Source organism: Paroedura picta, chromosome 2 (genome assembly GCF_049243985.1).
Source record: "Paroedura picta isolate Pp20150507F chromosome 2, Ppicta_v3.0, whole genome shotgun sequence".
In the NCBI taxonomy this organism is placed as follows: domain Eukaryota; kingdom Metazoa; phylum Chordata; class Lepidosauria; order Squamata; family Gekkonidae; genus Paroedura; species Paroedura picta.
The window spans coordinates 160,899,105-160,913,267 of NC_135370.1; the positions used below are offsets into that span (position 1 = coordinate 160,899,105).

Below are 14,163 nucleotides of genomic sequence, written 5' to 3' on the forward strand. Positions count from 1 at the left end.
CTTTGTGTTGGATCCAACCCTCTATGTATACATGCTAGACATGTAGAACCACAGATTGACACACAGTGTTACATATTCAGGGTATGAAGAAAAACTTCAGAAATGGAATTTTCTATGGTGGTTATAACAATTTAGGCTGCTTTAAACTTTCCCAGCTTGTACACCTGTAGCAGGCAACTTCACACGATTGCTTCAATAAGTATAAGTAATCTTACAAAATAGCCACATAATATCTGAAAATTTTAGTCACATTTAATGCAAACAGTTAATCCTAAAAACAATACTTTCATAACTACTGCCCACGTCCATGCCTCCCCCATTTAAAAAAGTCATTGTAACAAAACCAAAAAATTAAAAGTGCGTTATAACATGAAATGAATTGCACACATGCCTGTAGAAATACTGCACTATCATTTACTGCAAACCCTAGAGTATCCCCAGGTTATCTGATATTATAATAACAAAAGTTTTCTTATAATCATAATACATGCAGAGATTCAGTCCCTGGAACAGCAAGATGCATATAAAGTCCTGTGTTTGTATTTTTCAAATTTACAATCATGGTTTTATATTAAAGGGAAGCATTTTTACAGATTCGTTATGACGGGTGAAATACGTTTGTAATAATTCAGTTGCCTGGATCCAAGACATTACTGGAGTAGTAACAGGTTGCATAACTCCTAGCATACACATGGCTCCCCAGAACAGGATGCTGTAGGGCAGGGGTAGTCAACCTGTGGTTCTCCAGATGTCCATGGACTACAATTCCCATGAGCCCCTGCCAGCATTTGGAGGACTACAGGTTGACTACCCCTGCTGTAGGGGACTTTAACAAAACCGCTGCATGCAGTTTGATGCACATTGATCTATTGTTGCCTGTTTCAAATGACCTCTTCATAAAAATGTTCTTCTTTATGTGGATTGCAATAGCTGGATCGGGGCAAATAAAGTAAAGAGGTAGGAGGCTCCATGTGTATGTGAGGGGAAAAAAGCAAAATGAATCAAGTGACAGTTGCCTGTGGAGCTCTTTAGAGAAGGATCTCCCCAATCCATCTTATGCAGGCAACTGCACTTAAACCTCCTGAAGTCTGCACTAATTTTTTCAGCATCACATCTATCTGATACACTGAGATTTTTCCTGCTTTGTGGACATCTACAGGCTACCAGTGCATGCGTGACGGGGAAAGAACTAGGAGGACCTTTCTCCACTTGCTTTTCTCCAATATATACCCTGAATAAAAAAGTCTTCCCTAGTGGGCACAAGCTGACTTATTCCCTTAGTGCCTTTATCGTTGTTGTTAGTTGCGAAGTCGTGTCTGACCCATCACGACCCCATGGACAATGATCCTCCAGGCCTTTCTGTCCTCTACCATTCCCCGGAGTCCATTTAAACTCACACCGACTGCTTCAGTGACTACATCCAGCCACCTCATTCTCTGTTGTCCCCTTCTTCTTTTGCCCTCAATTGCTCCCAGCATTAGGCTCTTCTCCAGGGAGTCCTTCCTTCTCATGAGGTGGCCAAAGTATTTGAGTTTCATCTTCAGGATCTGGCCTTCTAAGGAGCAAGCAGGGCTGATCTCCTCTAGGACTGACCGGTTTGTTCGCCTTGCAGTCCAAGGGACTTGCAAGAGTCTTCTCCAGCACCAGAGTTCAAAAGCCTCAATTCTTTGATGCTCAGCCTTCCATATGGTCCAACTTTCGCAGCCATACATTGCAACTGGGAATACCATAGCCTTGACTAAACGCACTTTTGTTAGCAGGGTGATGTCTCTGCTTTTTAGGATGCTGTCCAGATTTGCCATAGCTTTCCTCCCCAGGAGCAAGCGTCTTTTAATTTCTTTGCTGCAGTCCCCATCTGCAGTGATCTTGGAGCCCAGGAAAATAAAATCTGTCACTACTTCCATTTCTTCCTCATCTATTTGCCAGGAATTGAGAAGGCCAAATGCCATGGTCTTAGTTTTCTCGATGCTGAGTTTCAAGCCAACTTTTGCACTCTCCTCCTTCACCTGCATCAAGAGGCTCTTTAGTTCCTCTTCGCTTTCTGTCATTATCCTGTATCATATTGGACTCTAAATTCAAGAATTAGCACCTCCTCACTGCTCCACCTACAACCAGTTAAAAGATTTCCACTTTTTGTTTTAAAAAACAAAACTACAGCCTTGTTAATATTACTGCACAAAGGACTTTTAAAAACTCAGTAGTAATTATTATACCTGGCTTCTACAAGAGCTTCAGATGTTTCTGCCAAGTGTCCCGCAGTCTCTTCCCAAAACCCCCATGATGCAATATGGAGATACAAATACTAAATTAGATCCTCTTGATTTTATATTGTAAGAATGCCTTTAGTACAGGGGTCCCCGACTTTCTTGGGCCTGTGGGCATTCTTGGATTCAGCTGCAGTGTGGTAGATGAAGCCACAAAATGGATACAACCAAAGAGCTGCCACAAAATGGCTGCCACAGCTTGTTTTCAGTCAAGCAGCAAAGTTTTTTGTGCTGTGGTGAAAGCGGCTGCCAAAACAACATTTTTAAAAATCTGCAGTTAAATCAACAGTGGCCAATTGTAAGTCTTGCTCTCTCCATGGCCATCTCTCCATGCCCCTCTATTGTAACAACACCTGAAGGGCACCAGGGAGGGTGACATAGCTACCAAGAGCACTACCACATTGGAAACCTTAGTGTCATAGTGTCTATTGGTATCCTCAACATTAAAAAAATAAAAACAAGCATCTAGCCATAAGCAATACCAGTCATTGGCTTCATTGATATCAGAACTACAAGCAAATAAACTCCAGTACATTAATAGCCCTGTTTCCTATGCTTCTTGAACATATGTACATTCATTTCCTATGGATTAAATCCTTGGTAAGGTCTTTATTTCATGTTTATGTGAGCCATGAATTCTTCATTAGATCCATTATTAATCACATGGCTTGTGCTGGAAGAAAAAAGTATATTTGTAAAGATTCAGGGCCTTTCATCGTGCAGACGTTAAGTCACTGCATATTCAAAAAGAAAGGCCAAATAAGTTAGGGAAAAAAAGAAGTTAGATGGTGTCCAATGAGGCAGAATTAGCATCTTGAAAGTCGACAGCCCAGCAAACTAAACTGAAATAAAGGCCAACCAATGAACTGAAAATTTTAAAAGCAACCGGGATCTTTGAAGATCTTTTCATAAGTTCAAGATGGTTTTAACTTTAGAACAAGAATACATGAGCTGCCCACAGCAGCCATCCTGATCGTCCCTTGATGCACAGTCAAGCACATAATTATGTGCAAACTGGATTAGTACAGATACAGTTGGCAGCAATGTTCAAAACTGTAAAGCTCGAAAAAGTGCCGCCATAACAATGCAAGCAATGTGATCACACCATTCGTGTTACATTTGTCCATACGAATGTGCCTAGAGATAATCATAACATATACAAAAAAATGTACTTTCTGAATTTCCGTTCTCTCTTTCATCGTCTCCTTACAAACCTAGTACTCATTTATGCTTGCGTGAGTTTGTAAAACAGCATAGTCATTTTTCTGCTGCTTGCTGTCAGTGTATTTTCTCCTAATTCCCTCACTTCTTTCCCATCCTCTGGACAGTATCAGATAAGCAGGTATCTTTTTTTCCTTCTCACGTAGCAAAACCAGTGTTTCCGTGTGTCCTACGAGTCCATTTCCATCATGCGTCATAAACACCGATGTCCCTCCAGGATAGTTTTGATTGTCAGATCCATCTCAGGTCAGTGAGTAAAGTCATACTGCAAATAGCGGATCAATCTTCCTGGCAGAGGCAAACTATCCATAAGTGGTATACGGTCCTTTCCGATCACAGTTCGAACTTTGATCCTGCAAAGATGTGCAAGTGGCCTTGGAAGCTCTGGGAAAAGCAACAACAACAAAGTACATGTGAGTCAATGGCCTATTATGCACGGCCGCTGAAATGGTGGCATGGAGAATGTGGAGGAGGAAGAAGCGAAGCAAACCGCTTATGCACGGGACGGAACGCAACGGCGGCAAAACCCAGAGTATCCGATTATGCACGTGGCTACTCTGGAGCCGCTTCTGGTTGCGCCCTGGTCCCGGGAAGCTCCACTTTCACTGTTTATGCACTGGAGGTTTCATGCTGGGCTGCAGGCTGGAGTTTTAGTTGTGGCAGGTTGCCCCACCTCTTCCTGCACCCACACGAAGGAGCATTTGGCCTGGTGCACCTAATCCACCCCCGATTTGTGTTCCTGCACAAGAGCTGGGGCAGTAAAGTTCCCAGTGCATTAATGGTCTTTCTCCCGCATCTCGCTAACGCGGCTTTTTCGGCAGCATACGTTGACTCTGCGCCCGGTTGCCGCCTGCAGTGTGCATAATTGGTGATTTCAGCCGCCGCCATTCCACCCCAAATGCGGACCTTCCACTCCGGGCATAATGGGCCAAAAGGGTGCTTTAGAAGTCTTTTCATATAGGTAAGTGCCTGTTCAGAAAGTGAGTTGTGTTCAACTTCGTAAAAGGTGGACATGTTGAAAAGGGGGTGACTTCTTTACTGAGCTTTAGAAACAAGGATGAGGAGCAGTGGGTTCACTTTATGGGAAAGGAACATCCACTTAAATATTAGAAAGCATTTTCTGATTATGAGGGCTGTTCATAAATGGAATATGCTGCTTTAGGCGGTGGAGTATCGTTCGTTGGAAGTTTTTAGGAGATTGGATGGGTTCGTGTCAGGAATGTGGTTTTTAAGTTTCCGAGAAGGTGTGTGTGTGTATGGGGGGGGGGGTTGATTGAATGGTCCTCTGTGGTTTCTTACAGCTCTGTGTGATTCTGATTCACAAACTAACTGTAGTTAAAATAAACCAGTAATAAACCAGAATTTTGCAGTATGTCTGAATCAAGGAGAGCTATCTAATAGGCACAACTGATTCTAATGTTCACTTTATTATTACACCAAATTAATCTAATAGGCAGACTTAAGCCAAATTAAACCAAATGACAGACATCAGACAAAGCCAGATTTTTTGTCATCCAGTGAGGCCTGGCTGCACCGCCTCGTCAGGGAATTTACCGTGTAATGAGAACTCTCCATTGTCTGTGTTGAGCAACGGATCACAGTATCTCACCTGCTTTCTTTTTAATAGCAGCCCAGCCTTCGTAGCTGTCGAGATGCTCCTTCAGCCGGGAACAAAGTTGAACGTTGCCCACGTAATCCAGCAGAACATCAATGATTGGCCCTGCCCAACGACTCATCTCTGGGGTAGAGACCATTTCGCAAAACTGGAACATAAAAACAGTGATGCACTTCAGAGAGTCAAGGCCTAATTCCTGAAGAATGACTACTGGCTTTGCATGGCTGGAAAAATAAGAAGCATGATAGAAACCTAATTTCTACGGTATTTATTTTATTATGGTGTATATCAGAAACTGACATATACTAAATACGGCCCTAATAACTATAATGCAGCATTAGAAGAAAAACCTGCTATCCTATTTTGAACAAAAATCTCCCAAATTTTCTACTGCATATTATCTTATGCACCTTAGTACTACTTGCAGAATGGACCCCCACACATACTTTCACGCACACTTTTTCATGTTGCCACAGTCTTCTGTGCTCCTGAAATCCTACTACTGGGGGTTGGTAAACTGTTGAGAAACTCAAAAAATGCCAATGTTGTGCTGCATTCTGCATTTTACACACCTGGACCCCATTTCTAAGGCGACTCTCTCTTTTGCTTTCAGTGACATAGTTTAAATGCCCTCTAGTGGCATGTAGATAATATACTTCTTGAGGTTACATTCCTTATATGTATTTCCAGTTCATGGACATTTGTGATACCCTTTCATTGGCACAGAAGACTGATTGATAATTAATTCCTTTAGTACTTATTGGTGTACAATGTTCTTTACGCTACTTTGAATTTCACATCTCTTCATCACTATCTTAGGATTACTGATGGTTGTGTGTCGCCCTGACTAGTTGTGGCTGAGAAGGAATTTGCTTTAACCCAAGAAAAAGTATGAGATGCTGAGGACCAAGCCCTATGAGGAAAGGCTGAGGGACCTGGGATGGTTCAAGGAAAGGCTGAGGGACCTGGGATGGTTCAGTCTGGAGAAGAGGAGGTGGAGAGGGGACATGATTGCTCTCTTTAAGTATTTGAAAGGTTGTCACTCGGGGAAAGGCAGGGAGTGGTTCTGGTTGGCAGCTAAGAACAGGACCTACAATAATGGGTTTAAACTACAAGTATAATGGTACCAACTAGATATCAGGGGGGGAAATTTCATAATCAGAGTAGTTCAGCAGTAGTAGAATAGGCTCCCCAAGGAGGTGGAGAGCTCCCCCTCACTGGCAGTCTTCAAACAGCAGCTGGACAGATAGAATCATAGAATCATAGAGTTGGAAGGGACCTCATGGGTCATCTAGTCCAACCCCCTGCACTAAGCAGGACACTGTCATGGATACTTTAGGCCAGTGGTTCTCAACCTTCCTAATGCCGTGCCCCTTTAATACCACTCCTCATGTTGTGGTGACCCCAACCATGAAATTATGCAAGTGTTCTTTCACAGAAATTAAACTGAAACTGACCAATGGCGTCAAGATCCATTGTTCATGATTGTATATAAATTGGTTATAAATTGTATATAAATTGGCAGGTGCCTTCAGGAGGAGTGGCAACAGTGGTGGCTCCCCCCCCCGCCAAGCTGCTCACCCTGCCATGACCCCTGTGAAAGGGTCATTTGACCTCCAAAGGGGTCCCGACCCCCAGGTTGAGAACCACTGCTTTAGGCTAATCCTGCACTGAGCAGAGGGTAGGACTAGATGACTTGTATGGGCCCTTCAAACTCTATTATTCTATCAATACAACAATATAAAACTGCAGCAGAACGTGTTTCATTCTTAAATATTAATAGAACCTCAGACACCACTGGGGTATGATCAGTTCACATTGACTTCTTACCCGTAATATTAGACTAAGCCACTCCAATGTTTCATTTACTGTCACCCTGACTAGTAGCGGCTCTCTGTGAGATTAGACTGAGACCTTTCTCAGTCCTGTTATGGGCTATACTTTAAATAATAATAATAGTCAAATAATGAACCTGGAAAGTCTTCTAAGGAAAGATCATCCTACCACTATACTGCCCACATTTCTCCAGGAAGTCAGCATACCTGTACTGGATTGTGCTTTTTCTCCACCATGGGATCATTATACCTGTCCCGCCTAGTTTCTATGTCAGGATGGGGGCCACATCCATACTGACAATGAAAACAGGAGTAAGCGTCGCAGCCCATATCCATCAGGAACTTCAGCAGGACAAGGTACTTCATAGAGAACATGATGGTAGCAGGGAAAGTAGTAGGGTGGGAAGCTATATAAACATTGATATCGGCGCCATAATCCAGAAGCAGTTTCATGGTTTTGACACAGCCATGGCGGATGGAGATGAGCAGTGGGCTGAGGAGGTCAACGTTGGGATTTGCTCCGGCCTCAAGCAGCAACTCAGTAGCATAGACATTGTTGTTAACAACAGCAAAGTAGAGTACAGTGGTGCGCCGGTCCTCATAGAGGCGGGCGCGCTCAGCAGAGAGGGTGGAGTTCACATCAAAGCCGGCATCAATCAACTCTTCCAAGACTTCGTCGTGGTTGCGCTCAGCTGCCAAATGCAAAGGGCTGATGCCACTGCGCTTGATCCGAGTGCGGCTGGTTACCGGGAGCAGCATTTTCACAATCCTGGTAGAAAATAATCAAAGCACAGGCATGACTTTTAGTTTCCATTTCTAGAACTATTGTCATCACAGCATCTAAGAGCTGGCCTTTAGTCCCCAAGCATCAATTCTGATTCAAGAATATATTCTGATGATCAAAAGCCATGGGACTGGGATCTTTATCTAATATTAAGAACAAAACATCTGCATCAGTGCTCCTTAGCAAGCAATCAAGTTATATAAATTCAATTTCCACTAATACATATAATCCTCTAGAATTAATAATATTTTGAGAGAAAGGCGAAAGGTTTATTCAGTGCACAGTCCATCAGAGCGGACAGAGCTTTTAACTGAGGTCTGGAGCAGGTGGCCATTAACCATGTGTTGCAGGAAATCTCAAGGTAAAGGAATCTTTGAATAGATCTGCAGCTTCCTAACTTAAGGAGCCATTCTTCTAACATTTGATAAGCCATGTAGAGGAAGAGGGACATAGGTACTGCATTTTATTCATTTCTTTTGGATCCCTTGTACAATCAGTGCTGTACTAAAAATATGCTTGTGTACATTTTCTTTTTAATACTTTATAGCTTTAAAAATATAGATATGCGATCAACAGTAAATGGTTTAATACATAGTAAATTATAAAGTGCCCTGATCTGTACAGCACAGACTAACTTCATCTCATAAAGAACTCAGAAGCTAATACATCATTTGGGCCCAATATGAATGCACCCCCTGAAACCCAAATATAGAAATGTGAGCTCTTACTTGACTAACCAGCTGGCTTGACTGATTTTAATGTATTAGGCTGAATTAATTGGTGATAAATTGTATTTTACTGTTCTCATATATCATGTAGATTTTAAAATGATGGAAACCGCCTTGAGTCGGTTCACTAGGGCCCATTATGCACAATCGGGTGGAATGGCGGCAGCTAAAATCACCAATTATGCACACTGCAGGCGGCAACCAGGCACAGAGTCAACGTATGCCGCCAAAAAACCCGTGGAAGTGATGCGGAGTGAGATGCGGAAGAAAGTGGAGCTTCCTGGGGCCAGGGCGCAACCAGAAGCGGCTCTGGAGTAGCCGCATGCATAATCAGATATTCTGAGTTTTGCCGCAGTTGTGTTCTGTCCCCTGTGTAAGAGGTTTGCTTCACTTCTTCTTCCTCCATGTTCTCCATGCCGCTGTTTCAGCAGCCATGCATAATAGGCCTAGGAGAGGCACTATATAAATCTCTAAATAAATAAATAGAAGCTAAGCATGGCCAGCCCTGGTAAGTACTTGGATGAGAGACCACCGAGAAGTCCAGGTTTGCTAAGGAGAGGTTTGCAGTGGCAAATCACATGTGTTTGTCTATTGCCTTAAATACCCTATGTAGTCATCCTGTGTCAGCTACAACTTTACGGCCCTTTCCACCTACAAATCCTAAAGAAGGCAGCATCTTTTGGGTACAATGAAGTGCCTTAGCACCAAGAAGAAGTTTAGGAGTGCCAAACCAAAAAAACAAAAAATGATGTGGCAAAACATAAACTCAGCCTGGCTCATGAAGCACTGCTCAAACCTCTAGCTGCTTCAAACAATAACATAACTTTATTGAAGAAAACTAGACATTCATTCACCCTAACTTGCAACGCCCTGTTCCTTGGTCTTTTTGTCCTAGTGTTCTGTCATTGAGCTTCATTCCCTTAAAGTGGCAGGCACACTTCTTAAACATTTGTAGTTATGGCACATGGGGGTGGGTATAACCCCAAAATGGCTGCCAGGGGAGGCAGAGCCACACAGAGACTCAGAGGAAGTCCAAATTTAGGGGGAAAGAGGGTAATTTGAAAAGTACACTAAGAAAGAAGAATGGAACAGAATAAAACCAAGACTGTGGAAGTAACTGCCATCAAAACATTGGTGGCCCTTGTTCTAAGGTCTTTCCTGGCATCACTACTTGGATTGTATTAATATCATAAGCAGTGGAAATGCATTGTCACTCCCTGCAATGCAGATAGGTGGGTGGCCGGCACAGCCTAAAAGCACACCATTTTTAAGGACTGCTCAGATTGGATGGGCTGGCCAAGCCCATCTAATATACAGAAAAGCACTTAAGAGGTCAGACAATATCCACTATTTCATCTGGAATATTTTTGAAGAGCTTGGCTCGAGACAGGCCTGTACCATATAGGAGCTCAGCTTGGGAACAAGCTGGAACAAGACTGTGAATGGAAAAATACAGCTGTCAGCCTGGCTGCTGTTCTCTTGAGATGTCATGTCCTCATCAAAGCCTTGAGAGGAAATCCATGCACTGATCATTTCTCAAAGCAGAGAGTCTGACTTCACTTGCCAGTGATGCTTCCTGGAGGGCAGGAGACCTGGGTGCTATTGAGTTGGCACCAGTCCACCACTAACAAATACTTTGTAGTATCCACAACAGCTGAAATTTCATACTCACTGCTGACAAGAGAGCTTCTCAAGCTCCATCATCAGCCATCCCCTGATCTATGGGGGTTTATTAACACTAAAGGGTTGGCCTTAATCTTCTTCTCTAAAAGTCTTCTGGTAGAAGAGTAAGAGACATGGCAAGTCTTCCTTCCAACTAGAGAGGAGACTTCTGCAATACAAAAAGCATAAGTGCTCCAGGGCAGTATTGAAATCCCTGATCAAATCCAGCTATAACAATTCAGCTCTTATATCATACAGGCCATGCTATGTCCATCTGGATCCACATATTCGCTAAAACTTGGCAGGCAACTGGACAGGGTAGACTAGAGTGGGTAAAATAGAATCAGAGTCCAGTAGCACCTTTAAGACCAGTCTGACTCTTTGTCAGTCTGCCGAAGGGTGCTTGCACTCGAGAGTTCATGGCCTGAATAAATCTTTGTTGGTCTTAAAGGTGCTACTGGGCTCTGATTCTATTGTACTACTTCAGACCAACACAGCTACCCATTTGAATCTATTGGAGTGGGTAAAGATACCCTCTCACAGCTTTCTGACTGCCTTCCCCTATCTTCCACCCAAAGGAAGGGGTCTGTGTGGGGAAGTTTCAGTAACTGGTTGCTCCTGATGCACATGTTTGCTTCCAGTAAGAAGATTCATTGTAGAGAAGACCTTGCAGTGCAAACTTAAGCAGTGGCACATCCTGAAAAGGTCTTCAAAGGTCTTCAAAGGGCATAACTTTGCTTTGCTTAGTGAGAGAGTTCCAAGAGGATTGTAACTAGCCCACTAAAGTCTATCTACCCCATGTGCAGCCCACTGCAGGCTCACAGTGATCTTGAGAGTCAGCCCAACCAACGGGTATGACTGCCTGTATCCTCCTTTTTACCACAAATCTTTAAACCCTGCCCCCCTTGATATCCCCCTTCATCCTATCCTTGCACCCAGCTTCCCAGCCCTCATTGCTAACAACAGAAAGGGAGCTCCAATGGTATGAATTGCTAACATACAAAAGGGAGCTCTGACTGTATGATGTTCACATTCAACCACACAGCAGATATTCAGGATTGTTCGCGAATTAATATTTCACAAGGGTCATGGAGCTCAACATAAAACTTCCCCAAACAGACCAGGAGGAACAAATGGTAAAAAAAAAAAAATCAAGCCCTAATCTTGGCTTTTTTTCTTTTTCTTTTTTGATGTTGTGGGGCCTTAATATCCTGGCAGAAAACTCGAGTATGGAATTCCTACAGAATTACGTAATAAATCCACAAGCTTACTGAGAGAGGTCACCGTGAAGAATATTGTTATGCAGAATACCAAAGGGATTAAAAACGAGCAGCCACGTGGGGGCCCAGTTTGTAGTTTGGGTAAATATTTTGTTCTCGCTTGCTAAAGGAGGAGAGCTGTTTAATGCTTTCACCTTGAAACTTCTTGAAAGTGCTGGTTAAGGAAATATTAAGAAATGCTGGATCATGTTCAAAGAGGAGTTAAGTGCAACATTTCTCAACATTTTTAAGCCCTTTTTTAAGCCCAGATTTTCACTTTTGCACAGATTATTTCAGCAATACATGAAACCAGACTCTGAACTAATTCTGATTTTATATTTTGATGCAAATCATTCTTTACTGTAAATCAGTAAAAATCAGCCAGCTCTGCTAACATAGGTTCTGACTCACAAAATTGCTATCAGTCTGTTCAATTTGAACAACAACTTCATTGGTCCCTGTTTAAATACTAGTACCAATCCATTAACCAAGAACCTATGATGTTTCCTTTCTGGTGCCTTCTCCTTAGTATAATCCCTTTTGCTCTTGTTGAGTTTGGTAATCCATCCATAATGAGTCACCATAATGAGTCACTTGGATTTTGCAAGGTGAGTTTATATATGTCTTAGTCCTGAATGTATTTACTTGGAAAGTTTCCCTTGAAAATAATGGGAATATTTGGGACCTAGTCAGGACCAGGCAGTTAGATTCAGAGTGCAGTCCCAAACTGTTGCATTGGAATCCTAAACAGGTTGCCCTCTTCTAAATCCATTGAAATCAGTGGGTTTAGAACAATGTCACTCTGTTCAAGATAGGACTCTTAGGGCACAATGTTAAGAACACATTCCTGAGAGTAAACTCCACTGAATAAAACAGGGCTTCCTTCTTCTAGATAGGCTTTGGATTGTTTCTGGAGTAGGGATGTCAACCTCCAGGTGGAGTCTGGAGATCTCTTGGAATTACAACTGATCTCCAGACTACAGAGATCAGTTCTCCTGGACTAAATGACTGCTTTAGAGTGTAGACCAGGCTTTCTCAACTAAGGTTTTATATATATATATATAGGTTTTATATATATATATATATAGACACACACACACACACACACATGTACGTACGTACATACATACATACATACATACATACATATATATATATATATTGCAACATATGACCTTATGTGATCATGTCAGTTTACCCCCATCTCTCAAAATGGCCAATGGTGTGCCTGGAGGGGGAAGGGGAGGGGACCCAGGTGGGGTGTACACAACTAGGCTTCTCAACCATATTCTGCATGATTGCGCCACGGTTTCTTGAAGCTGGAAGAATCTTTTAGGGGGTTTTTAACGGCAAAAAAGTTGAGAAAGGCTGAAGTAGACTATATGGCATTACACCCCAACCGAGTCCTACCACTCCTCTCTCTCTCCAACCTCCACCCACAAAAACTCTTCCCTTAGTTCTTTGCCCCAGCTTGTATTCTTGTAATATTCTTGTAATATTTTACTTTGAATAGCAGCCTTGCAAGGTACATTGGGCTGAATGATTTCAACCTTTGTAATGATATCCTATGGCAGTGGTCCCCAACGCCCGGTCCGGAGACCGGTCCCGGTCCGTAGATCAGTTGGTACCGGGACGTAGCTCCTCCTCATCCTCCTCCCCGGCTGCTGCCCTGCCACTCTGCTGCCGGCTCACCTTTGGTGCTCTCCAGCGGCCACCATGGCTGGGGCTCCCCCTCAGCATGGCACTGCACAGCTACTGCTGGCAGCGCCTCCCAGCGGGTGGCAGAAAGTCAAGGGCACTGGTGGGAAAGCAAGTGGAGCAGGGGCTCAGGCGGTGGCGACATCCCTTGGCAAAAGACTGCCCCCCCGGGCCTCAGTAAAATTGTCAAGCGTTGACCGGTCCCTGGTGATAAAAAGGTTGAGGACCACTGTCCTTTGGGACCCATTTGGGGGCCACGGTTTTTCTTGCTCCACCCTCCATAGTAGTCTAAGTGATGTGGGACATTCCCTGAATTTTTGGATTTTTCAAGGTGAATGAATCGGGGTGGGTGGGGAAAAATCAGCATACAATTGTACAGTGCAGCAACAGTGGGATATTTTAAGCATGGAGTTGGAGGGCCCAAAGGATATCTGTTTCAACGCCTTGCCAAATGAAAGAGCCACCTGCTCTCTCACCAACTCCCCAGGGACCAACCCACAAAGTCCAGATCACAATGTGCATGAAGAAGAGGTTGTGTGTGTGTGTGTGTGTGGGGGGGGATATTTCACAGTTGCCTATAGAACAGCTGCCTATTGAGCAGTCCTGCCTCACTAACCTTTTGGAGTTCTTTGAGAAAGTGAACAAATATGAAGACAGCAGTGAGTGAGTAGACCTTATGTACTTGGACTTTTGAAGGGCTTTTGACAAAGGTTCCTCACCACAGTCTTCTGAGCAGTCATGAGATAAGAAGAAGAAAATTTGGTTCTTATATGCTGCTTTTCTCTACCTGAAGGAGTTTCAAAGTGGCTTCCAATCACCTTCCCTTTCCTCGCCTCACAACAGACACCCTGTGAGGGAGGTGAGGTGGACAGATTCCTGATATTACTGAAGAAGAGAATTGGTTCTTATATGCCGCTTTTCTCTACCCAAAGGAGTTTCAAAGTGGCTTACAGTCACCTTCCCTTTCCTCTCCCCACAACAGACACCCTGTGAGGTGGGTGAGGCTGAGAGAGCCCTGATATTCCTGCTCGGTCAGAACAGCTTTATCAGTGCTATGGTGAGCCCAAGGTTACCCAGCTGGCTGCATAGGGGGGAGT

The 14,163-nt window shown here is 43.4% G+C and overlaps 1 protein-coding gene across 2 annotated transcripts in view; it reads right to left on the reverse strand.

Annotated features, from left to right (window-relative positions):
• Positions 1-230: 230 nt before the first annotated feature.
• Positions 231-14,163, reverse strand: part of ASB2 (ankyrin repeat and SOCS box containing 2) — a 37,633-nt gene continuing 23,700 nt past the window's right edge. The window contains exons 8-11 of one of the 2 annotated variants that reach the window (XR_013228574.1): positions 7,143-7,704; positions 5,095-5,248; positions 834-3,869; positions 231-734 (exon numbers count right to left, since the gene is read on the reverse strand). Coding sequence is in view for 1 of the 2 variants with exons in the window: in XM_077323549.1 (XP_077179664.1) it covers positions 3,733-3,869; positions 5,095-5,248; positions 7,143-7,704 (853 nt within the window). In the remaining variant the exon portion in view is untranslated. Of the gene's footprint in view, positions 3,870-5,094; positions 5,249-7,142; positions 7,705-14,163 lie in introns of both variants that reach the window. The other variant, XM_077323549.1, reaches the window with a different exon arrangement.